The sequence below is a fragment of the Microtus oregoni genome, unplaced genomic scaffold, assembly GCF_018167655.1.
Source record: "Microtus oregoni isolate MIOR12 unplaced genomic scaffold, Mior012 000005F_ref0000423, whole genome shotgun sequence".
NCBI lineage: Eukaryota > Metazoa > Chordata > Mammalia > Rodentia > Cricetidae > Microtus > Microtus oregoni.
Window position 1 is genome coordinate 12,113,433 of NW_024543064.1, and position 24,246 is coordinate 12,137,678.

Here is a 24,246-nt window from a genome sequence, read left to right on the forward strand (position 1 = left end):
GGGAGAAAGATGGGCAGAGTTGGAGGAAGCCATGGAGCCATCGGAGACGAACGCTGGGAACTTTACTGGGTAAGCCACAGCCATGTGGCGATACACAGATTAATAGAAATGGGTTAAACTAATATAAGAGTTAGCCAATAAGAAGTTAGAGCTAATGGGCCAAGCAGTGATTTAATTAATATGGTTTCTGTGTGATTATTTCAGTTCTGGGCAGCTGGGACAAACAAGCAGCCCTTCCTCCTTGCAACAATATAATGTACTCTGTGGGGAGTGGCGCATGTCTTTAATCCCAGCACTTGGGAGGCAGAGGCAGGTGGATCTCTGTGAGTTCGAGACCAGCCTGGTCTACAAAAGCTAGTTCCAGGACAGGCTCCAAAACCACAGAGAAACCCTGTCTCGAAAAACCAAAAAAAAAAAAAAAAAACCAACCAACCAAACAAACAAACAAACAAAAAACAATATAATGTACTACTACAGGTGGGAAAGCAGGGATGGCTACAGTCAGCAATACTACAATTCAGGTTTAAGGGTTAGCACTTAAAGGGCAGAGTAAGACATGCTCACTTCCCTCTTGCTGACCAGTTTCTATGGAGATGACACATCAAGGGTCTTTCGACAACCAACGACTGAGTTCTAACAACAGGACCCACATGGTGGAAGAAGAGAAATAACTTCCACAGGTTGTACCATGGCACCTCCACACTCAAAAAATGTAACCAGGCATAGTAGTGCATGTCCTTAATCCCAGCACTCAGGAGGCAGAGGCAGGTGGATCTCTGTGAGTTCGAGGCCAGCCTGATTTCCAAATCGAGTTCTAGGACAGCTAGGGATGTTATACAGAGAAACCATGTCTCAAAAATAAAAAAAAAAATAAAATAAGAAAGTAACAAATTTTAGAAATATTTGGAAGAGGGGCAAACATGAGAAGTAAAATGATACATGCATATGAAAATTTCAAAATGATACCCAGTACTTTATATGCTGAGTAAAAACTTAAAGAAAAAGACAGAACACTTACCTATGCAAAGGCCCCAATTCCACCCTAGTATGGAACACAGACAGGCAGACAGACATGATAAATTCTTTTTTTTTTCTTGGTTTTTTTTAAAGACACTGCCCAGCCAAATTCTTGAAAAAAAAACCCCAGGTAAGAAAGTGCCCTACTATAATAAATACTCCTTGTTTCACTGTTTCACATTCACTACTATGGATCTATCCGTTTACAAACTCTACAGTAAGGCTGACACCTCGTACCACACAACAGTCCACACAAGAGAGGGACAACACCGAGATTCTAAGGACTTAGCTATCCTGTTATTATTGTCCCTCCCCCCACAGGGTCTGTGAAGCCAAGTTTAGCCAGTGACTCGCTATACTCCTGCCTCAGCTTCCCAAGTGCTGGGAATACAGGTATACAATACCACATTTAGTATGCAACTTCATCAAAGCTGCAATATATAAATCAAAATTTGAAATGGGGTGGGGTTTAGTTCAGTGGTTACCATGTTCAAGGCTCTGGGTTTACTTCTAACAGGAGTGATGCTAGACAAATAGAGTGCATCAGTGTGGGCTGTACTGACAAACAAGTAAGCAGAAGCACCTCAAGTTCTAACTGTATCTTTTGGTTTTCTTTTTCAATGCAGGGGAATCAATCTTAGACATGGTAGACGAGCTCTCTCTACAGTCCAGAACAGCCAAACCTCCTGCTTCAGCCACTGAGTGCTCAGATTACAGTCTCATGAAGTATTGTTCCTAGATGATTCCACTAGGTACTTCACACTGAAGAAGTTAATACAAAGACAAAGTTAAACACATTGAATAGACACGTGGAAAAGATATAAAGCTGCTAGAATAGTGTCCACTCATTCCTTCATGTCAGCTCAGTTTCAACTGATCAGCAAGCAGAGATTTCCCAGACACTCCTCCCAACTTGATGGAAAGGGTGAGGTTGAGCCAGGGTCTTACTTTATAGCCCAGTTTGGCCTCAAACTAACAACAATCCCCTGCCTTAACATCCTGACTGCTGGGATTACAAATAGGAAATGCCAGCTGCACGTGGTGGCATATGCCTTTACTCCCAGCACTTGAGAAGCAGAGGCTCATGGAGCTCTATGAGTCTGAGACCAGCCTGATCTACATAGAGAGTTCCAGGCCAGTCAGATACATAATAGACCCTGCATCAAAAAAAAAAAAAAGGTTCAAGGTCAGCCTGGGATACAAAGTAAATGCCTTTCAGGCCACCCATACTGAATAAAAAGTGAGACACTATCTCAACCCCCTGAACACTTGTTCTTTAAATCAAAAGGTCATTAGGTCATTAGCATGACATTTTATTAAGATTTGTTTTTAGGGGCTGGAAAGATTGGAAAGATGGCTTGGAGGTTAAGAACATTGGCTGATCTTCCAGAGGTCCTGAGTTCAATTCCCAGCAACCACATGGTGGCTCACAACCATCTATAATGAGATCTAGCACCCTTTTTTGTCATGCAGGCACACATGCAGACAGAACACTATACATAATAAATAAATTAATCTTTAAGAAAAATTTTAAAAAGATTTGTTTTTAATTAAGTATATGTGTAGGACTGAGTGCAGGTACCTAGAGGCCAGAGAAATAAAGAGTTGGAGCTGGGGTTACAGGTGGTTGTGAGCTGCCTAATAATGGGTACTGGGAACACACTGTTGAGTCATCTCTCCAGCCCTAATATGTTCTTTGCTTTTATTACTTGGGTGGGGAGAGAAGGAATGCTGAGGATTGAACTCAGTAGAGCCTTGTGCTTGCTAAACAAACACTCCCTCACTGAGCTACATCCCCAGACCTCTTTAAAAACTTCCTTAGGGGCTGGAGAGATGGCTCAGTGGTTAAGAGCATTGCCTGCTCTTCCAAAGGTCCTGAGTTCAATTCCCAGCAACCACATGGTGGCTTACAACCATCTGGAATGAGGTCTGGTGCCCTCTTCTGGCCTGCAGACATACACACAGACAGAATATTGTATACATAATAAATAAATATTTTTTTAAAAAAAACTTCCTTAGATTAGCCTAGTCCAGCAGTGGTAGAACACACCTTTAATCCCAGCACTGGGGAGGCAGTCTGAGGCAAGCCTGGTCTACAGAGTTCAGTGAGTTCAAGGCCAGCCTGGTCTACAGAGTGAGTTCCAGGACAGCTAGGACTACACAAAGAAATCCTGTCCCAAAAAAACAAAAAAGAAAAAAAGTAAAACTTTCTTAGATTTACTTTTTATTTTATGTGAATTAATGTATTGTTGCCTACATGAATATCTGTACACTTTTTGCATGCAGTGCCCTTGGTGGCCAGAAGAGGAGATCAGGTACCATAGAACTGAAGTTACAGACAATTGTTGGGTGCTAGGAACTGAACCCAGCTCTTCTGGAGGAACAGCCAAGTGTTCTTAATTGCCAAGGCATTTCTCAAGTTCCCCCTCCCTACCCTGTATGAACTTTTTCTTGTAATGAACGATTCCACTCACTAGTGTTTTAAAGTGTATAAAGTCTATAGCTTGGTGGCATTAAGTCCTTCTGCTAATTGTGCACATTATCCATCTCAAACAGGCCACGCTCATCAAATGTACATTCTCCATTCTGCCCTGCCCCAGCTTCTGAATACTGGAAACAGTTCTAACATTTTTAAAGTACACGGCAGGTGACTTACACAGCCTACTTCTAGAAATGTCTGAATTATACCCTCCCACAATTAAGGCTCAGGAGACAGCTCAGTGGGAAAATATTGAATTCAGACCACCACCCACACAAAAGTCAGGGCAGAGCAGCATGTACCTGTAGTCCGAATGCGGGCTTGCTCACCAGACAGTCTAGCCAACTTGGGATTTTCAGGTTTCATCAGACAGACAGACAGACATAGACACACACACATACAAAGAGAGAAAGAGAGAGAGAGAGAGAGAGAGAGAGAGAGGAGAGAGAGAGGGACAGAGACAGAGAACTTTTTAATTTTTTTTCTTTTGGTTTTTTTGAGACAGGGTTTCTCTATGTAGCTTTGGAGCTGTTCTGGAACTCGCTCTGTACGCCAGGCTGGCCTCGAACTCACAGAGATCCTCCTGCCTCTCCCTCCCGAGTACTGGGATTAAAGGTGTGCACTACCACTGCCTGGTATTCGATTTTTAAATTTAAATTTTTAAAAGAAACTTTATAATGAAGAGCAAAAATAAAATCTAAACAGCCTAGAGAATAAAGGAGCATTTGAAAGAGCATGGCTAACTAGTCTGAGGAATGTTACTAGCTAAAATTAAAACCCGTTTGCCCTTGTAGAAGCTAACTGCCTCAAAACTGCCTAGCCTAGCCTATGTTGAAATGTGAAACAGTTACTGTCAGGGGCTGAGGACATACCCCAGCGGGAAAGTGTAGAGCGGGGGCTGTGACTAGAGCATGCACAAGTCCCCGGTTCAATTCAGAAGGAAGGGAGGGAGGGAGTCAAGGAAGAAAAGAAAGAAGACGTGTGAGTTAGCTAAGCTAAGCTACAGTCCAGAACAATAAAATTTTACATAATACCTACATGTTTATCAGATTCATATTTGCACATAAAAACACACCATCTCAAAGTACCATAAAATACTTTCACCTTTTGAAGCAAAATAGAGTAACACTGAGAAAAAGAAAATGAATATTTTTTACAAATCAAGGCAAAAAAATTTAATACAAGAACATCTAGAATTCACAACAATTTGCCCACTAACATATGCATCAGTAAGGAAATGCAAAATTCAAGCAACAGGAATGCCACTAAGTCATAATTTCCAAGACTTGTAATGTCACAGGAACAATTTCAGAAATAACATGTATTATGCATTCAATTCAAGGTAATTTTAAAATGACTTATATACACAGGTCATATCCTTCTTCCATGTAACAAACCGTCACAATACAGAGTAATAAGAGGCTGGGTATGTGGCTCACTGGTAAGTGCTTGTCTAGCATGCACACACAGCCTACAGCTGGATTCTCAGCTCCAAATAAATCGGGTGTGGTAGTACAGGCCTCCCTAGTGGTAGGGAGGCAGAGGCAAGAGGATCAGAAATCCCAGGTAGTCTTCTGCTACACAGTGAGTTCAAGGCCAGTGAAAATATACAATGGTAGACATACTGCAGATATCTGTAACCCCAAACCTACAGAGTTTAGGATGACAGGAAGATGGCAAGCTCCAGGCCAACTTGGGACCAACTAAATCTGTCACAAACAAACAAACAAACAATCAGGGGGAGGAGAGAGGGTTGGAGCAACAAAATTAAAAGCATCCTGAATTGGATTTTCAGCACCACATGGCAGCTCAAAACCTTCTGCAACTCCAATTTCACAGGATCCAATGCTCTCTTCTGGCCTCTGTGGGCACCAGGAATGTACATAGTGCACAAACCTACATGTAGGCAAAAGACCCACAAACACTGAAAAAACAAAAATAAAAACATAAAACAGGGCTGGGGATGTAGATCAGTGACAAAATAGCTGTCTTGTTTGCAAGGCTGGGGCAGCCATCCCTGTAGAAACAACTGAAACACATTGCTCGTATGCCAGTGTATCCAAAATTAAATAAATAAAAAGTGTAACTCTGAAGTTTCCTCGTTCAGAACCTAAGGGACGTTCACTGAGAGAATGCTTCCTGCCTGTGCCTGTGACTCACTCACAAAGGCTCTCCCAAGACTGCTGGATCTTTGACAACTCAGAAAGCCTAACTGGGACAGGCTGTGAAGGAAGCATCATGACAGTGAATGAATAAAACGGGAAAGAACCCAGGACCAAAAAAAAAAAAAATTAAGTTTTCCTAAGCCACGTGTGCCTGTCCACACCTAGAATCCCAGCCCTGGGGAAGTCAGGAGGAGGATGGTGAGGACCTGGGCTGACACAAGCTACATACACATTGAGACAAGAAATCAACAAATTCCAGAGCTGGAGAGATGTCTCAGTGGTTAAGAGTACCATCTGCTCTTCCAGAGGGTTGGATTCCTAGCACCTACATGGTGGTTCACAGTCATCCACCACTCCAGTTTTGGGGAGTCCCATGTCCTCTTCTAAACTCTGAGGGAACCACACAAGTATATGGTGAACACACAAGCATTCAGAAAAAAATTCATACCCATAAAATAAAATAAATCTAAAATAACTTTAAAAAAAAAACAAATTACTAGAAAAGAGAGGAAAAATCACCCCAGCTCTGAGAACCTCCCTTCTCCAGGTTGGACAAATGCACTTATTGTACTACAATAAGCAACTGATTTTCTTGTCTGGCTTTCCAAACAGGCTCTAGCCAACTTTTAGATAAGAAGTTGTCCTTAGAATCATCAGTACCCAACACATAGAGGGGGGCTAATAGATGCTTTATTGAAGAGATAATCTTCTATTTTCCTTGTACTGTACTTTTTTTTTTAAAGCCAGGGTCTCATTATGAAGTCCAGACTAGCCTGGAACTTGGTACGTAGCCCAGGGTGGCCTAGAAAACAGAGATTCGCCTACCTATACCTCATGAGTGCTGAGATCAATGGCCTGCACTGTCATGACCACTATCCTACATATTTCAAAGTATACATTTTTCAGAGCGCTTTCACAAACATTATCTTTTTATCTACTTTACAATCTTGTAAAGAGGGAACACCATTATTGAACTAAACGGCTTTAGGTTTTATAAAGAATTGCTAATTCACTAAGACACCCTGAAAACACATGATCACGTACTCTTCACCTCTAGGTCTTTCTTTCTTTGCCTGCTCTTTACAGAAGGCAGCTATCACACAGCTACATAAAATGATATTTGATAAAGCCCTTCCAGAAATCAACATGAAGAAGCACCCTAGGGCTAGAGATGGCTCAGTGGTTAAAAGTGCCTGTTGCTCTTGCAGATTCAAGTTCAACGCCTAGTATCCATACCAGGTGGCTCACAACTGCCTGGAACTCTAGCTCCAGATACATGGATTAGCTCTATCCCTGTCCCTCTCTTTCTTTCTGCCTTTCTCTCTCATGCGCAGGCACACACGCACACATTTTTTAATAAAAATTAAAAAAAAAAATCCAGGGGCTGGAGCAAAGTTCAGCAGTTAAGAGCTTCTAGAGGACCAAGATTCAATTCCCAGCACCCACATGGCAGCTCACAACTGTCTACAACTCCAGTTCCAGGGTATTCATGGCACCAGGCATACACATGGTACACATAAATGTGCATGCATGCAGAAGCCAGGCAGTGGTGGTGCATGTCTTTAATCCTAGAACTCGGGAGGCAGAGACAGGTGGATCTCTGTGAGTTCAAGGCCAGCCTGGGCTACAAGAGCTAGTTCTAGGACGAGCTCCAAAGCTACAGAGAAATCCTGTCTCGAGATAAAACAAACAAACAAAAAAAAAATGCATGCAGACAAAACACCTGTACACATAAAATGACTTCTATTTTTTTTAAAAAAGTATCCTCAGCTGTTTTTCCTAATCTTTCTCTTTTTGTACACAAGACAGGTAAGGAAATAAAGCTGAAACAATGCCACGGAGTTCCATCAATACCTGATGATTACGTAGCACAGCAATGTAGCAGATGACGCCAAGGAACATGTCAAACCACTGCTGACTCCAGGTAACACACAGAATGACCCTCCGATTTCCTACTTCTAGGTCAAGTCTACAGCTTTAGCAAAGATACTGAGGAAATCTACACATTTCTATAGAAAACGTTGATTTAGGAAAGGGGGGGACAGCCAAAGAATTAGCTAATATTAAATGAAGTAATTGTATTTTAACTTAATAGTTGTCCTTAAAAGCTGGCTGAAATGCAAAAAACACTCAAGGCTCAGTGTAGATTGAATGTTATATTAAGTTGGGTTTATCTAAAGCAAACAGTTACAGGATATAAACTGATCAACATGCAACAGAAGAGACACCCAGCCACACTAGACAACTGAATAAGCTCAGTTAGAAATCTGACAGAGAACATCCCTGTGCAACTTAAGAGCTACAGACTGAATTCTAAGTGATGGTGTCTCCGGCAATTTTCCTTGTCCCTTTAAATCCATGATGTCATCATTCTTAAGCACAAGCAAAGCCCGATTTGTTACAAAAGACGCTTGGTGTATCCAAGCAAAAGAGATGGTCCCAACAATTCACAGGAGCACAATTCCAGCGGAAGCCATTCTTCCTCACTAAAAAGGCCACCAGGCATCAAACCGGCTTCTCTACCCGAAAAACAAAACCAAAGTCACTCAATTACTAGCGTTTCAACAACAACAAAAAGTTGTTCCAAGAAAAACAACAACAAAATAGTACAGTGTTGCCTCCAGCAAGTGAAAACCGGCTATATGTCTGGTTCTGCACCTAGATCCACCGGAAGGCTACCAAAGAAAAGTACAAACATTGTGGCCATTGAGAAACGAAACGAAGCGTTTATTTTCCAGAAGATCCAACAGACAAAGCAATCGGTTGTTCCAAAGGTTTCGAACCAACTCCAGCATCTGAAGTTTCTTGGCTGAGACTATTAGGATCTCACCCAATTGTTGTCTCTGGATCTACGAACCCGCTCCCACCCTCCACAGTTCTGAGCAGACAATTCTCACCAGGGGAAGCCTTCCTCAGTCACAACGTGGACTGCTGTCTCCAGCAAGGAGAGCCGCAGTTCCCACTCCTAAGAGAACACCCAAACGGCTAGGGGTCAGGAAAGGAACTGCTTGGGTTTCAATTCGTCAGCCGATTCCAAAAAAATCATTTCTCTGCAGCTGCAGCTTCCGAGACGCCGGCCTCTCGCCGCCGCAACCCCAATTCGGGAAGGCAGCCGTCTCCCGCTCTTCTCCGAGGACTTAAGGGTTTCAGGGGGGCGGGGTGAGGCTCGATGACACCCCGAAAGCCATTCTTGCCCTGGCCATGCATCCTCTCCCGGCCCGGGTGAGGACCAGAACCGCCCTGCTGAGGAGAGGGCACAGGTCTGCACCCATCCCCACCTCAGCCAGGGGAAGCGAGGATGACGACAGCAAGCCCCCAGGCCCGCCAAGACCCACGCCCGCGCAGGACACAGAGCCCGCGCCGGATTCGGGGTGTCCCGGGATCCCCGGGCATAAAGTGCAGGAGGCGTCGGCACCCGGCTGCGGCCCCGCACCGGGAGAGGCCTCACCTGGCCCAGCCCGCTCGGCGCTCTCGGCTTGGCGTCTCCGGCGACGACGGCGAAGGAGCCAGGGCCAGGGCCAGAGCACAGCCGCTCTGCCTGAGGCCGGTGCTTGCCGTGCTCGGGGAATCTTCACGGCTGGCGGGACCCGGGACCGCCCGGAGCCGCCATCTTCCGCCACTCAAACGCCGCCGCGGCTGCCGCCGCCGACGCCGTCCCCGATGCCGCCGCTGCCGCCGCCGCCACCGCCGCTGCTCAGGCTGGGAGAAGACAGCGCGCAGTACGCATGCGCCGGGGCGGGGCGCAGAGGAAGCGCGCGCGCACGCACACACGTCAGCGCGGCTGGCCTGCGCGCGGTGGCCGCTGGGCGGCGCCATATTGAGAAGGGCGGCAGGGAACGCAGCATTCCAGCACTCTGTCTGGAATAGCCCGGCGGCGCGGGTACCTGGGCTATTTTCCTGTTGGTTTGACACTATAAAGGCTTGTCAGATTAAGTCATTTGTGCCCCAGGGTAACCACTGAGCCCAGAGAAGGGCAGTGACGAATGGCAGTGCTTTTTGACGTCGCCAGAGAGAGTATTCTCACCGCGTTAGACGCCTTTGGAAACTGGAGCAACAGCTATGCTGCTACCACCCTTTTTTTTCTTTCTTTCTTTCTTTTTTTTTTAAATAAATGAGGAAACCCAGGCCCAAAACTACGCACGTGGAGCAGGGGCCCCGGAGGAAACAGGCCTCTCTCTTTCTCTGTGCTTTCCACTGTTGCCATCACCAGGGTGTGGGGGCTCGCAAAGTTTCCCTAGTGAAAACCCTGTGGCCGGGCAGTGGTGGCGAATGCCTTTAATCCCAGCACTCGGGAGGCAGAGACAGGGGGGATCTCTGTGAGTTCAGGGCCAGCCTGGTCTACAGAGCTAATTCCAGGACAGGAAGGGCTTCCTAGAGAAATTCTGTCTCGAAAAACAAAAGAAAAAAATCTATATGTAGGTAAAAACCTTCCAGCATCTATCCCTACAGGTTTGGTTTAAGTAAATGCCAAATACAGGGAACTCAAGGGCTTCACCTCTTGTGCAACAGGAGCACCCTGAAACACCAAACAAATTGCCCTGGGATTAAACTAGACCTCCTAGGCTAGTTCTTGGGACATAAGACTGGGTCAGAAGCCAAACTCCACAAAGCTTGGTGGCACTCCTTTAAGTCCCAGCTATGCAGGAGGCTTAAGGGCAAGAATTGCTTGATCCCAGGAGTTCGAAACAAGTTTGAGGAGCCTCAGTCTGTGAAGGATTTGTGTTCCTCAAACGAGTATTACAAAACCCCCTGGCATACAGTGTGTGAGAAACTCATTTAAGAAATTCCACTGGTTTGGCATGATAGTTTACTGTTCATCCCAGCACTCAGGAGGCAGAGGTAGGTAGATTTCTGAGTTTAAAGTCAGCATAATGAGACCCTGTCTCCAAAAAAGAAAGAAGTCTTGGCCTCTGACATCATTGTGGTGATACTTTGTGCTCTAACAAATAAAGCTTACCTGAAGATCAGAGTGCAGAGCTAAGCCACTAGTTAGCCATAGAGGCCAGGCAGTGGTGGCACACACCTTGAATGCCAGTACTTGGGAAGATAGTGGCAGATAGACCTCTGTGAGTTCAAGGCCATCCTGGGCTACCCGAGATTGAATCTGCCTCTAAAAGAGAAACAGAGCTCACACCAAGGTGATCCCAGCACTTGGGATCCCATGCCTTTAATCCCAGCACTAGGGAAGAGGAGACAGGAGTGATACGGCTGGGCAGAGAGAAGAATATAAGGTGGGAGGAGACGGGCTCATATGCAGTCTCAGGAGCAGTCTGAGATGCAGTCCGAGGAATCATAGAAACAGGATTGCCCCTTCAGTCTGAGCATTGGTAAAGGTAAGTACTCTCCAGTGGCTGGCTGCTCTGTCTCTCTGATTCTTCAGCTTACACCCCCCAATATCTGACTCTGAGTTTTGATTATTAAGGCCAATTAGAATTCACGCTATACTTCATCCTCAACAACGTCAGTTGTAAGCCTGCACACATGTGTACGCATGCACAAATAAATACTGTGTGCGCATGAGTGTCTTGTGTGCACCACGTATGGGAGTGTCCATGGAGGCCAGAAGAGGATGTCAGATCCCCTGGAGCTGAAATTAAAATTAAAAGCAGTTGTGGCTGGGCGGTGGTGGCGCACGCCTTTAATCCCAGCACTTGGGAGGCAGAGGCAGGCGAATCTCTGTGAGATTCTACAAGAGCTAGTTCCAGAACAGGCTCCAAAACCGCAGAGAAACCCTGTCTCGAAAAATCAAAAAAAATAAAAAATAAAAAAATAATAAAATAAAAGCAGTTGTGACTCCGCCACCACCACCACCACCATGTGGGTGCTGGGGATTGAATGTAGGCCCTTCTGCAAGAGCAATACAGGAAGACCCTAGGCCAGTTGCCAGCACCCACAGGCAGCTCACAATCGTCTATTCCAGCTCCAGAGGATCTGATGCACTATTTGGCCTCTTGGGCACCCATACACATACTCATACACACACACACACACACACACACACACATGAGACACATCTGTCTTTTAGATGACTTCACATCCAGTCAAAATGACCATCATGCCCCTCTACTACAAAATAAATCATTGATTCCTTTTCAAAATGTAGGTTCCAAGCCAGGCAGGCGGTAGTGGCGCCTGCCTTTAATCCCAGCACTCGGGAAGTAGAGGGAAGTAGGGAACTTTCTGTGAGTTCAAGGCCAGCCTGGTATACAGAGTGAGTTTCAGGACAGCCAGGGCTGTTACACAGAGAAACCCTGTCTCAAAAATAAATAAATCTAAAAAAAAAAAAAAAAAAAACGAATGAATGAATGAATGAAATGTGGGTTCCAGAAGCTGGAGATATGGTCGGCAATTAAAAGCACTGGAAACTCTTTCAAAGGACCCGGGTTCAATTCCCAGCATACACAAGGTGGCTCCTAACTGCCTAAGTCCAGTTCCAAAGAATCTGATGCCTTCTGTAGGTACTACATATACACATGGCCCACAGACATACCTTTTTCTTTTCTTTTTTTAAATTTATTTTTATTATATATACAATGGTCTGCTTGCATGTGTCCCTGCAGACAGAAGTTGGCACCAGATCTTATTACCGGTGGTTGTGAGCCACCATATGGTTGCTGGGAATTGAACTCAGGACCTCTGGAGGAGCAGTCAATGCTTTTAACCACTTAGTCATCTCTCCAGCCCTCTTTTCTTTTCTTTTTTAAGACAGGCTATGTAACTCTGGATGTCCTAAAACTCACTACGTAGATTTCAATTCCAGCTAGTCTCAAAATTCACAGAAATCTGTTAAAAGTTTTAACTTTCCTTTTTTAAAAATTAGACAAAAGGGGGAAATGCTGTGGAATATGTTCTTTGCTATTAAAAAAACCAATTGGCAGGCCGATAGCAGGCCAAAAAGAGACTGGGCGAGGCAGCCTAACGCAGAGAGAATGATGAGAGGAGGAAGGGCAGAGTCGGGAGAGGAGAGAGAGAAAAACAGAGGGACCTGTCAGCCACCAAGCAAGCATGACATGTAGAAAGTGAGTTAACAAGCCATGAGCCACATGGCCAAACATAACTAGAAATATGGGCTAATTTAAATGTAGGAGTTAGCTAGTAACAAGCCTGAGCTACTGGCTGAGCATTTATAAGTGATATTAAGCCTCTGTGTCAGTTATTTGGAAGCAGCTCCTGGGACAGGAAAACTCAGTCGTCTCTCCCTGCCAGGTGCTGAGATTAAAGGTATGCCCTTTTTTTTTTTTGTTTTTTTGTTCTGCTATTTTGGAGACAGGATTTCTCTATGTAGCCTTAGCTTGTCCTGGAACTCACTCTATAGATCAGGTTGGCCTTAAACTCAGAGATCCTCCTACCTCTGCCTCCCAGATGCTGGGATTAAAGGTGTGCATCACCACCGCCCTGTGGGTTTTGTTATTTTGACAAAAAGCTTGATCATCAACATCTGACACATATGGACTAACACCAGTAGGATCTCACTAGATAATTGTTGAATGAAGAATGGACTGGGAGTAAGAGAGGATTTAGGAAATGTCTATTTAGTGAGCACCTACTATGTACCAGAGTTTGGGATGTGTCTTTCTGTTTATTTGCTCGGGTTTTTTTTTATTTGTTTGCTTGTTTGAGATGAGGTCTTACTGTATGGTTCTGGTTTGCCTTGAGTTCTCTTGATAGACCAGAATGGCCTCAAACTCATAAGGATTTGTCCACCTCTGCTTCCCAAGTACTGGGATTAAAGTGTTGCCATCACACTTAAGGCATTTGGAGGGTTTTTGACAAGAAGTCTTATGTTGTAAAATAGACTAGCCTGACACTTCTATATAGTGGCTTTGAACTTAAAAGTGATCCTCCTAGGGGCTGGAGAGATGGCTCAGAGGTTAAGAGCATTGTCTGCTCTTCCAAAGGTCCTGAGTTCAATTCTCAGCAACCACATGGTGGCTCACAACCATCTGTAATGTGGTCTGGTGCCCTCTTCTGGCCTACGGGCATACACACAGAATGTTGTATACATAATAATAAATAAATATTTTTTTAAAAAAAGTGATCCTCCTATCTCTTCTTCCCTAGTACTGGGATTGTTTATAGCCATGAATCATCATGCCTGGCCCGATATATACATATACAAATATATATTCATATGAATATATGTATAATGTATATATAACATTTTAACCTTTATTACCGAGAGTGTATGTGATGTGAGGTGGGGTGTATGGAAGTCACAGGACAACCACAGCCTCCTTCAACCACATGGTTCCAGGGATCACACTGAAGTGATCACGAGTGGCAACAAGTGCCTTTGTCTGCTGAGTCATCTCACCAGCCTGTGACGTAAGTAAAACTGATAAGGTCCATGACTCATAAGGAGCTCTTGCAAGAAAATAAATCTATGTTTGTATTAATTGCAACATACAGAAAAGTGTTATTAAAGCAGATTATTTAATATTAACCATAGTTGACATTTTTCTGTCGGTTTTTATTTTTATGATGTGTGTGAGAGGATGCATGTGCTTGCACGCTTGCGTGCTCATGCTATGTGTGTAGAAACCCGAGGACAGCTTCAGGTATCTGAACTAACCTTGCCTTCCACCTCATTTGAGACAGGGGTTCTTTGTTGTCCCCTGTAGAGTACTCCAGTCTAGCTAGCCCATAAATATCCAGGATTCTCCTGCCCCACTGTAGGCACACTGGGATTACAAATACCTGCCACTGTGCCCAGATTTATGTAGTTCTGGGGATTTGAACTCAGGTCCTCAAGCTTGTGTTGTAAGCACTTCACCAATAAGCCATCTCCCCAGCCTCACTTACCGATCATTTTATCAGGTACCCAACACTGCTAAATGGGTGCCACTAATGTGCTTATTGTCTAGATGCAGAAACAGGATTCTCAAGATTAAGAAGCTCACCAAAACAACAGGGTTCAAACCCAGATGCTTCTTGTGGCTTCAAAGCAGAGGCTCTTGAACTCTGCAAGAGTTCCGACAGACTGCAGGTAAGCCTGATGACATGGGAACTGGACCATCAGGAAGATCGGCTGTCGTCTCTATGGTTATGGAGGCTGGATAGAGAGATTATGTGACAATGGTTCAGAATTGTCTCTCAGCCATAGGAAGTTTGGGGACAGGGATGAGACTGGGAAGAAAGATGTGGCTCAGATTTTCCAGTAAGTTTAAATACATTTTCCTTAGAGTCTGTCCAAATAATTACAGAAATACATTTTGTGGTTTTAGTTATTTAGGATAGGTTACATATACCCATCATACAACATTCAAAATCACAAAAGGAAGCATAACAAAACATAAATTGGAGCTAAGAACATGGCTCAGTGGTATAGAGCCTGCCTAGAATCTTTGGCTCTGCAGACATTAAAAAGTTTAACTAGTAGCCCCTCAGTTACTTGGTCAACACCCTCCCACACACTAAATCAATCTCTGTCACACCCCTCTGGGTCAACACCCTCCTAGCACCAAGTCAACTTCTGTTATGCCCCTTTTATCTTTCCAGAGATTTTACAGGTGCAAATAAATGGGAGAAAAAAATCCTTGTATATATTTCATCATTTTTGTTTCGTTGAAAAGGCTCTACATAACGCTGGCTCTTCTGGAACTTGCTATGTAAGCTCAAACTCACAAATATCTTCCTTTGCCTCCATAGTGCTGGGACCAAAGGCATGCACTAGTACACCCTTCTTTTTATTTATTTTTTTTTAATTTTTTTTTTTTTTTTGGTTTTTCGAGACAGGGTTTCTCTGTGGTTTTGGAGCCTGTCCTGGAACTAGCTCTTGTAAACCAGGCTGGTCTCGAACTCACAGAGATCCTCCTGCCTCTGCCTCCCAAGTGCTGGGATTAAAGGCATGCGCCACCACCGCCCGGCCCTTCTTTTTTTTTTAAATATTTATTTATTATATATACAATATTTTGTGTACATGTATGCCTACAGGCCAGAAGAGAGCACCAAACCTTACTACAGATGGCTGTGAGCCACCATGTGGTTGCTGGGAATTGAACTCAAGACCTCTGGAAAAGCAGTCAGTGCTCTCAACCACTGAGCCATCTCTCCAGCCCCTAGTACATCCTTCTCAAACTAACCTTTTTTTCTTTTTCTTCTCTTTTTTTTTTGTTTTTTTTTTCTGTTTCAAGATAGGATTTCTCTGTATAGTTGTGGAGCCTATATTTTTGTTTTGTTTCTTTTTTCTTTTCTTTTCTGTTTTTGGTTTTTCAGGACAGGGTTTTTTTGTCTAGCTTTGAAACCTGTTCTGGAACTCACTCTGTAGACCAGGCTGGCCTTGAACTCATAGAGATCTGCCTGTCTCTGCCTCCCGAGTGCTAGGACTAAAGATGTGCACCACCACCGCCTGGACTTTTTTTTTCTTAAAGAGAAAAAGAGAACAGTCCAGCATTTGCTTTTCTTCTTCTGAATGTACACGGTGGGTGCAAGCACACTCCTGTCTGTTCACACGCCCACCACATGTTTAACTGTGTGCTTTCCCTCAGCTTGGGTCGGTGGTTGTCTCACCACAGGCTCTGTGCTTGTATTCCACACCGCAGGTTTGACGGTGATTTCTTAACTTACACACCAAACATGAACTGTGGCTACGGGCATTTCACGAGAAACAGAAGCACATGCCTTAGGGTCTCTGCCAATACACGAATCTTGTCACGATCTCAACTTTGGGGGCTTCCCCTTGAAAAATGAAACTGCCCCCGTGTTCTCAACCGTGGAGTTTTCTGCCCCATGCCCTCCTTTTGTAGAGAAGAAAACAGACCAAGCAAGGAAAGGACTTGCCCAAAGTCTCAAGAGGCTGCTGTGATTAATTAGGGATGGCCTCTTGGTTTCCCACTTAGTGGAACTAACGTTATTATCTTTACAGCATCCTCAAATGATTCCAAAGATTTAGATCTTTCTGGTTCTCTTGAAAACCACAACTAAAGATTGTCCTACTTTTAAAAGTTGTCTGCCACAGAGGAATTGTAAGAAACGGTCTCCCTCTGCTGGCAGCACTCTGTAACTACAAGGCCAAAAATTACCGATAATCTGATGTTCCACCTGTAGGCCTTTTTAGTTGTCCTTTGAGAATTTCATTAACTTTGCTGTTCCAAGACACAGGAGAATTCACTTCAAAAAATGAACTCAGAGGCTCCAGAGAGGGCTCACCTGGTAATGAACTTGCTGTGTAAATGTAAAAATGGAATTCGGATCCCAGCACCAAATAAAGACACACCTGTAATCCCTGAACGGGCGAGAGATGGAGACGGCATCCTCAGGGAGCTGAATCCTGCAGCTAAGGTTTAAAGTGCCTCGATATATATCGTGGAGAATGACAAGGGAGACACATGCTATGCAATCTCTGACCTCCACACACATGTACACATGTGAAAAGGCGCACACAAACACACTCGCGCGCACACACTTTAAAACAGATTCATGCTAGTTCCAGGACAGGCTCCAAAAGCTACAAAGAAACCCTGTCTCGAAAAACAAAACAAAGCAATAAATCAGATTCACGGAGGACTCTATCACATATAAATACAGTCCCCAGAGAAGGGCAAGATGACATCCTTTCTTGAAGATGGTCTCACAGTGAGACCCTGTTCATGGGGGCGGGGCGGGGTGGGGCGGGGAGACATGAATGGGACAGGACTGGAATCAGAAACATCTAGGAAGTCTTCAGTGTACAAGTGGAGGCCGAGAGCAGAAGGTTCTAGGTAAGGGCTTGGAGCGAGGACAGACCTGGAGTCAACAATACAGGAAACTGTGAAATTAGGGAATTGGTAAACAGGTCACTCGACTAGGAGATAACAGCTAGTAACATTTTACCAACTTGGTTACAATTATAATCCCTAAGATTTGTCACAACAAGGAGCTGTTATTCTACTAAGACTAGTGACTCCCCAAAACCATGAGGGCAAAAACACACATTCCAAGCCAGCTAGCTTGGCTACAGCAGCTGAAGGGTGCCCTGTGGAGCAGCGTGTTTTTTATTTATTTTTTTATTTTTTATTTTTTGGTTTTTCAAGACAGGGTTTCTCTGTAGCTTCGGAGCCTGTCCCGGAACTAGCTCTTTGTAGACCAGGCTGGCCTCGAACTCACAGAGATCCGCCTGCCTCTGCCTCCCAAGTGCTGGGATTAAAGACGTGCACCACCACCGCCCAGCGAGCAGCGTGTTTTTAATAGCGCAAAGGACACAGAGCCTGTCCCTGACGTGAAAACACAGGGTGCTTGCTCCCCACCCTCTGTATTTGGGAAAAAGGATCAGAGAAAAGAGAACTGTAAATCTTCCTCAGACTGGCAAGCTGCCCCCTCCCCAGTCATAACCCTTAGAATTTTTACAGTGAGTCAGATATTGGTTGGGAGTCTCCAGTGTAATAAGGTGTAGTACTAAACCTAGGCTTCCTTCTCATCACTAGGGAGGTAGAGGCAGGCAGATCTCTGTGAGTTTGAGACCAGCCTGGTCTATAGATCGAGTTCTAGGACAACCAGAGCTATACAGAAAAACCCTGTCTCAAAAAAATCCAAACCAACCAACCAACCAATCAAACAAACAAACAACCAACCTAGGCTTCAGATATCTTAGGTAAGTGCTTGACCACTGAGTTATGTCCTTAGCCCTCAGTGGAGTGGCTTGATACAGCTTTGAAGTCGCTATGATTATTTCTATACTTAGGGAAATTGAGGCACAGAAACTTTATATAAGTTTCATAAGATCACAGGATTTGTTCAAACTCCAAGTGTTGGTAGAAGTTCACCTTTTTTTGGTGTTATTATTTTGTTACAGTAGGGCATGTATGCCTGCAAGCCAGAAAAGGTCACCAACATTCATTATAGATGGTTGTGAGCCACCATGTTGTTGCTGGGAATTGAACTCAGGACCTCTGAAAGAACAGCAGTCAATGCTCTTAACCACTGAACCAACTCTCCAGCTCTTATTTTTTTGTTTTGTTTTGTTTTTTGAGACAGGGTTTCTCTGTGTAGCCTTGCTGTCCTGGCATTTGCTCTGTAGACCAGGCTGGCCTCGAACTCACAGAGACCCAGCTGCCTCTGCCTCCCAAATGCTGGGATTAAAGGCGTGTGCCACCACCATCTAGTAGAAGCACGGTTTTTGAGTGGGATGCTATGGACAGAACTCAGAGTATTTGTGCATGAGTATGCTAAGCAAGGACTCCACTCTGAGGCTGGATAAATGGCTCAATATTTAAGAGCACTTACTGCTCTTGAGGAGGACCTGGGTTCAGTTCTTAACACCCACACAGTAGCTCAAAAGAATTCATTAACTCCAGATTTAGGGGATCTGGCCTCCACATGATCTGTAGGTATGCCCGGCAAAACATCCATATAAACCTTTTTTTTAAAAAAAAATCTAGCCGGGCGGTGGTGGCGCACGCCTTTAATCCCAGCACTCGGGAGGCAGAGGCAGGTGGATCTCTGAGTTCGAGGCCAGCCTGGTCTACAGAGCTAGTTCCAGGACAGGCTCCAAAGCCGCAGAGAGAAACCCTGTCTCGAAAAACCAAAAAAAAAAAAAAAAAAAAAACCAAAAAAAAAAAAAAAAGCACTGTCTGCTCTTCCAGAGGTCCTGAGTTCAGTTCCCAGCAACCACATGGTGGCTCACAACCATCTGTAAAGAGATCTGGCGCCCTCCTCTGGCGTGTGGGTATAAATGGAGGCAGAAAGTTGTATACATAATAAATAAATCTTAAAAAAAAAAAAGACCCAGAAGAACTTCAGTGGCAGGGAATTCTGTTTGAGTTTGGATGCAATATTATGAACTTTTTCTTTTCTTTAAGATTCATTTATTTATTATGTATACAACATTCTGCCTCCATGTGTCCCTGCAGGCCAGAAGAGGGCGCCAGATCTCATTACAGATGGTTGTGAGCCACCATATGGTTGCTGGGAATTGAACTCAGGACCTCTGGAAGAGCAGCCAGTGCTCTTAACTGCTGAGCCATCGTTCCAGCCCTGAATTTTTTTCTTGAAACATGGTCTTCCTATGTTCTCCAGACTGACCTGGCATTCACAGAGATCTGCCTGCTTCTACCGCCTGAGTTGTTTGATTAAAGGCCTGGTCTAACTAACCCCCCCCCCCGCCTTGAATTTATTTATCTGACACATTAAATTATATGAAGCAAAATATATGCAACTGCCGAAAAAGAACGATATCCTCATATTATGAAACACACAGCTGGTAGCCAAAAAAATAACAAATTATAGACTGGAGCCCAGGACTTAATGCAAGAAAAAAAATACCCCGTACAGAAAAACGTCAGGCTTCTAACCAAACAGTACTTCCCATGCGTCTCTCTGCCCCTCAGCTTCTTCCAAGCTTCTTCCACATTCTGATGTGCGGGATATGGGTCCGTGCAGCCTTTAACTCGAGCTGTTGCTCTGGGGTCATCATCCGGAACTCTTCCAGGCCTGCTACTAAATGGCCGAATTTTCACCGCCTTCAGCCATCATTATCTCAATCTTTTCTACTTGCTGCTTTTTTATTTTTCCTTTAATCAATCACTTCACCACGCTGGTCTGTCTTGATCAACTTCAGTTGCGGATTTGCCAGGGTCTTTAGAGCCTAACTAAAAATTTTAACACTGTGCACCACGCACATGCTTGGTGACTACAGCGGCCAGAAGAGGGCCTCTGGTGCCCCAGAACTGGTTATGAACTGACCCTGGGTCCTCCGGAGTCCAGTCCCTAGAATACTGGGTTTTTTTGTTTGTTTGTTTGTTTTAAGTTTTTCGAGACAGGGTTTCTCTGTAGCTTTGGAGCCTGTCCTGGAACTAGCTCTTGTAGACCAGGCTGGCCTCTAACTCACAGAAATCCTCTGCCTCCCGAGTGCTGGGATTAAAGGCGTGCCCCACTACCGCCCGGCATTGTTTGTTTGTTTTTTAATAATTTTACTTGATGTGCATTGGTGTTTTGCCTGGATAAATGTCTGGGTGATGGCATCAGTTCTTGGAATTATAAACGGTTGTGAGTTGCCATGTGGGTACTGGGAAATGAACCTGGATCCTCTGTATGAGCAGTCATTGCTCTTAACCGCTGAGCCACGTCTCCAGCCCTAGAAACAATACAGTGTTTTATTTATTTGTTTGTTTGTTTTGTTTTTTCATGATAGGATTTCTCTGTGTCACTCTGGTTGTCCTGGAACTCACTTAGTAGAGCAGGCTGGACTCGAACTCACAGAGATCCACCTGCCTCTGTTTCCCAAATGCTGGGATTAAAGATGCGCCACACCACAGCCCGACTAATCCAAAGTTATCTTTATAGGTGATATTTTATTTTATTTATTATTATTATTATTATTATTATTATTTTTTGGTTTTTTTCGAGACAGTGTTTCTCTGTGGTTTTGGAGCCTGTCCTGGAACTAGCTCTTGTAGACCAGGCTGGTCTCGAACTCACAGAGATCCACCTGCCTCTGCCTCCCGAGTGCTGGGATTAAAGGCGTGCGCCACCACCGCCCGGCTATAGGTGATATTTTAAATCCTTTGTTGAAGTACAGCAATGTTTTCAGAATGGTGTAGAACAAAAGACATAACCTGTAGCTTACACAAATTTATGGACTCGCTCTTTTTTTTCCTTTGAGATTAAAATTTTGGAGGGAAAAAGATGTTTTTTTCGATAGTTGCCTGATCTTAGAGAAGGCAGTTCCAAAGTACACAGTTCTCGAACTCAAGCACTTCACTTGAACTCTAATCCCGTAAACCAGCCTGAGCGTTGACCTCAAGAAAGATGGACGCCCTCGCCCTTCGCCGCCCTCTTCCACGATGGCGGACCAGGTTCGCCGAGGACTTGGCAGGCAACCTCTTCCGGGCTGGGCAAGGGGGCGTGGTCCATTGAGGAAAGCCCTGCGTGCCTCCGCCCGCGACCCAGGCGCGCTGCAAGGCGCAGGCGCGGGGAGGGGTTGGGGGGAGGAGGGAAAGCGGCGAGTAAGATGGAAGATGAGGAGGTCGCTGAGAGCTGGGAGGAGGCGGCAGACAGCGGGGTAAGGAGGAGCTGTCGCCCCGTGGCAGGGCCGGGCGGACCCGGCGTGAGGGAAGCCTCCGGTGAGCGGGTCTGGGGAGAGTTTTTCCCCAGGAAGGGTCTCACATACCGGGCCGGAGGAAGAAGAGAGGCTCCCGGTCCCGGAGCGCCGTGAAGGCCTCTTAAAGGGGCCGCGTTCCATTTCTCCCTCTACCTTTGCGGGGTGCCTCTCCGTCCAGCGGTGTGCGCGTTGCTTAGGGCGCCCCACCCTCTACCCCGGGCCACTCTCTTTGGTCCCCGCACCCCAGAAACCATTTTAAAGTTCGTGTTCTCTGTCTGCTGAAGGAGGGTCTCGGGCGGCGTGCCTGACTCTGAGGAAGAGCGGGAGGAGGCCCCAGACAGCGGGGAGCAAGCAACCATGTGTCCTCTGGGACCACTAGGCGCTGAACCGAAATCCCCCGCCGCTATCTGCCTTCCGCCTCCGTGGGCGAGCCTGGATTTTTTTCTTTTTCTTTTTTTTCCTCTCAGTTTTACTCCGAGAGCCCGAGGCAGTTGGTTTCCTGGGGACCTCAGCAGAGCTCCCCTAAACTCAGCTAGCATCCGCTCTTTCCCGACACCCACCCCAAAGATCTGCGTAATGGGGAGGATCTCGGAGTAGGTTCGCCTGGGTGGAGGAAAGGGAGGAAGGGTGTGATTTGTAAGATAGCCCCATGCCTGCGAGGAGAAGGGGAAGGTTACTGATCGGAATGATTGGGAGTTTTTGCTTGCCTCCAAAAGTTACAGGGGGAAAAAAATTAGCTCAAGTAGGAACTCATTTACTAGGTTGGTGATGAATGTGGTAATTTCAGAGTTTGAGGTTTGACGGTAATCCTCCTGGAGACGGAAACGTCTCTCTGGTGGGTGACCATGTGTCCGCGCCTGTGCCGTGCTAGGCTCCGGTGACATGCATCGCAAAAGCTTGTGTTTGAGGAGTCGTACACGCCAGGGTAGAAAGAAGCTGGGTCTGTCTGAGCCTGGCGCTTCGGATCAGTGCAGCAGCGGGTGTATCTTCACAGGAATGTTGAAACTTGGCTTCGAAGTTTTTTCCGCTGGTTCAGCATTTCTTGAAAGATTGGTGATGTTTCCCCACTTAACATAATCGAGTATTTGAAGGAGTGCGTGGTTCAGAGATTGTTTAATAGTTTTAAGATACCCTTCCAGCTTGAATCAAAAAAGCTACAGGGTTTTTGTTTTTTGGCTGTAGCCCTGGCTGCCCTGGAACTCACCATATAGACCAGGCTGTCCTTGAATTCACAAAGGTCTGCCTGCTTCTGCCTCCCCGAGTGCTGAGATTAAAGATGTGTGCCTCCACACCCAGCAAGTTAAAGGGTTTTATAGAGAGCAACAGGTTGTCATTTGGATATTTACTCATTCCACAAATATTTTTGAGTGTGTGCTATATGTTAGGAAGTGTGCACAGTAGTGACTTGGCCAGAAGATGCCCAGTTTCCGGTAGAGGCATTTATGGACTGCTGCTAGGGGTGAGTCACTCAGACACCCTCGTGTCACCCCTGCATAAAAAAATAAAAGAAAAAGAAAAACCTTGGTTTTTTTTCTAATTACATTTGTTTGTTTGTTTGAGACAGGGTTTTAAAACCCTGGTCTTCACTCGGGAGGCAGAGGCAGGCGGATTTCTGTGAGTTCGAGACCAGCCTGGTCTACAAGAGCTAGTTCCAGGACAGGCTCCAAAACCACAGAGAAACCCTGTCTCGAAAAAAGCAAAAAAATAAAATAAAATAAAAAAAAATAAAACCCTGGTCTTTGCAGGTTTCATGTAGCCCTGACTATTGTGAAACTTGCTCTGTAGACTATACTAACCTGGAACTCAGAGATCCATCCGCTTTGGCTTCCCAAGTGCTGTGATTAAAGGCATGCGGCATGATTATATGTATCTTTTTATTTAGTTTCGAAATAAATTGCCTGGAAACTGCTCTGCTTTTCTAGACAGGAAATTGAGGTTTGGGGATTTGACTCCAAGACCAATTTTAAAACGGACTTCCTTTGCTACCATTTTGCTACCTTTTTACCTTGAAAAGACTTGAGTTTGTCTTTATCTGTTTCTTTTATTTATTTCTTTTTATTTTTCCATGTTGTTCATCAGATCCCCTGGCTACATATATGCTGAACACAGACTCTTGAGTTGCTCCCCTGTCCTGGGCTTTTTGTTTTGTTTTTAAGGCGGGGTCTCACTGTGTAGTCCTGCCTGGCCTGGAACTTACTCTGTAGACCAGGCTGATCTGCCTGCCCTGCTTTGACTTCCCGAGAGGAGTGCTGGGATCCAGGTGTGTGCCACTCCTAGCGTTCTTCTTTTTCAGTTGAGAAAGTGAGCTATGCATGCTGTGCTCAGGAGTGTGTAGGTGCGGGAAGATGCCAGATGTCGTCGGGTCCCCTGGCCATTGTGAGCCACTTGATGGGGAGTGCTGGGGGTGAAACTCCAGTCTTCTGCAAGAGCAGCAAGCACTCCCTAAGCCCGGGGAGCGGCTCTCCAGCCACCGGCTTTCATTTTTAATGTTTGCTTTGTTTTTGAGACAGTGTCTTAGTTACTGTCCTTTCATTGTGAAGTGATACACCGTGAGGAAGGCAACTCTTAAT

At 45.1% G+C, this 24,246-nt stretch overlaps 2 protein-coding genes across 5 annotated transcripts in view; one reads left to right on the plus strand and one right to left on the minus strand.

Moving 5' to 3' along the window:
* The window catches only part of Fbxo42 (F-box protein 42), a 65,667-nt gene extending 56,306 nt beyond the window's left edge, over nucleotides 1–9,361 (minus strand). Inside the window, exon 1 of the mRNA XM_041651742.1 lies at nucleotides 9,110–9,361. The gene's annotated coding sequence lies outside the window, so the exon portion shown is untranslated. The remainder of the gene's footprint in view (nucleotides 1–9,109) is intronic.
* A 12,203-nt stretch (nucleotides 9,362–21,564) lies between these two features.
* The window catches only part of Szrd1 (SUZ RNA binding domain containing 1), a 28,013-nt gene continuing 25,331 nt past the window's right edge, over nucleotides 21,565–24,246 (plus strand). For 2 of the 4 annotated variants that reach the window (XM_041652384.1, XM_041652387.1), the window contains exon 1: nucleotides 21,565–21,637. In XM_041652384.1, the coding sequence (XP_041508318.1) occupies nucleotides 21,587–21,637 (51 nt within the window). In that variant the 5' untranslated portion in view covers nucleotides 21,565–21,586. The remainder of the gene's footprint in view (nucleotides 21,638–24,246) is intronic. The other 2 variants (XM_041652385.1, XM_041652386.1) reach the window with 2 other exon arrangements.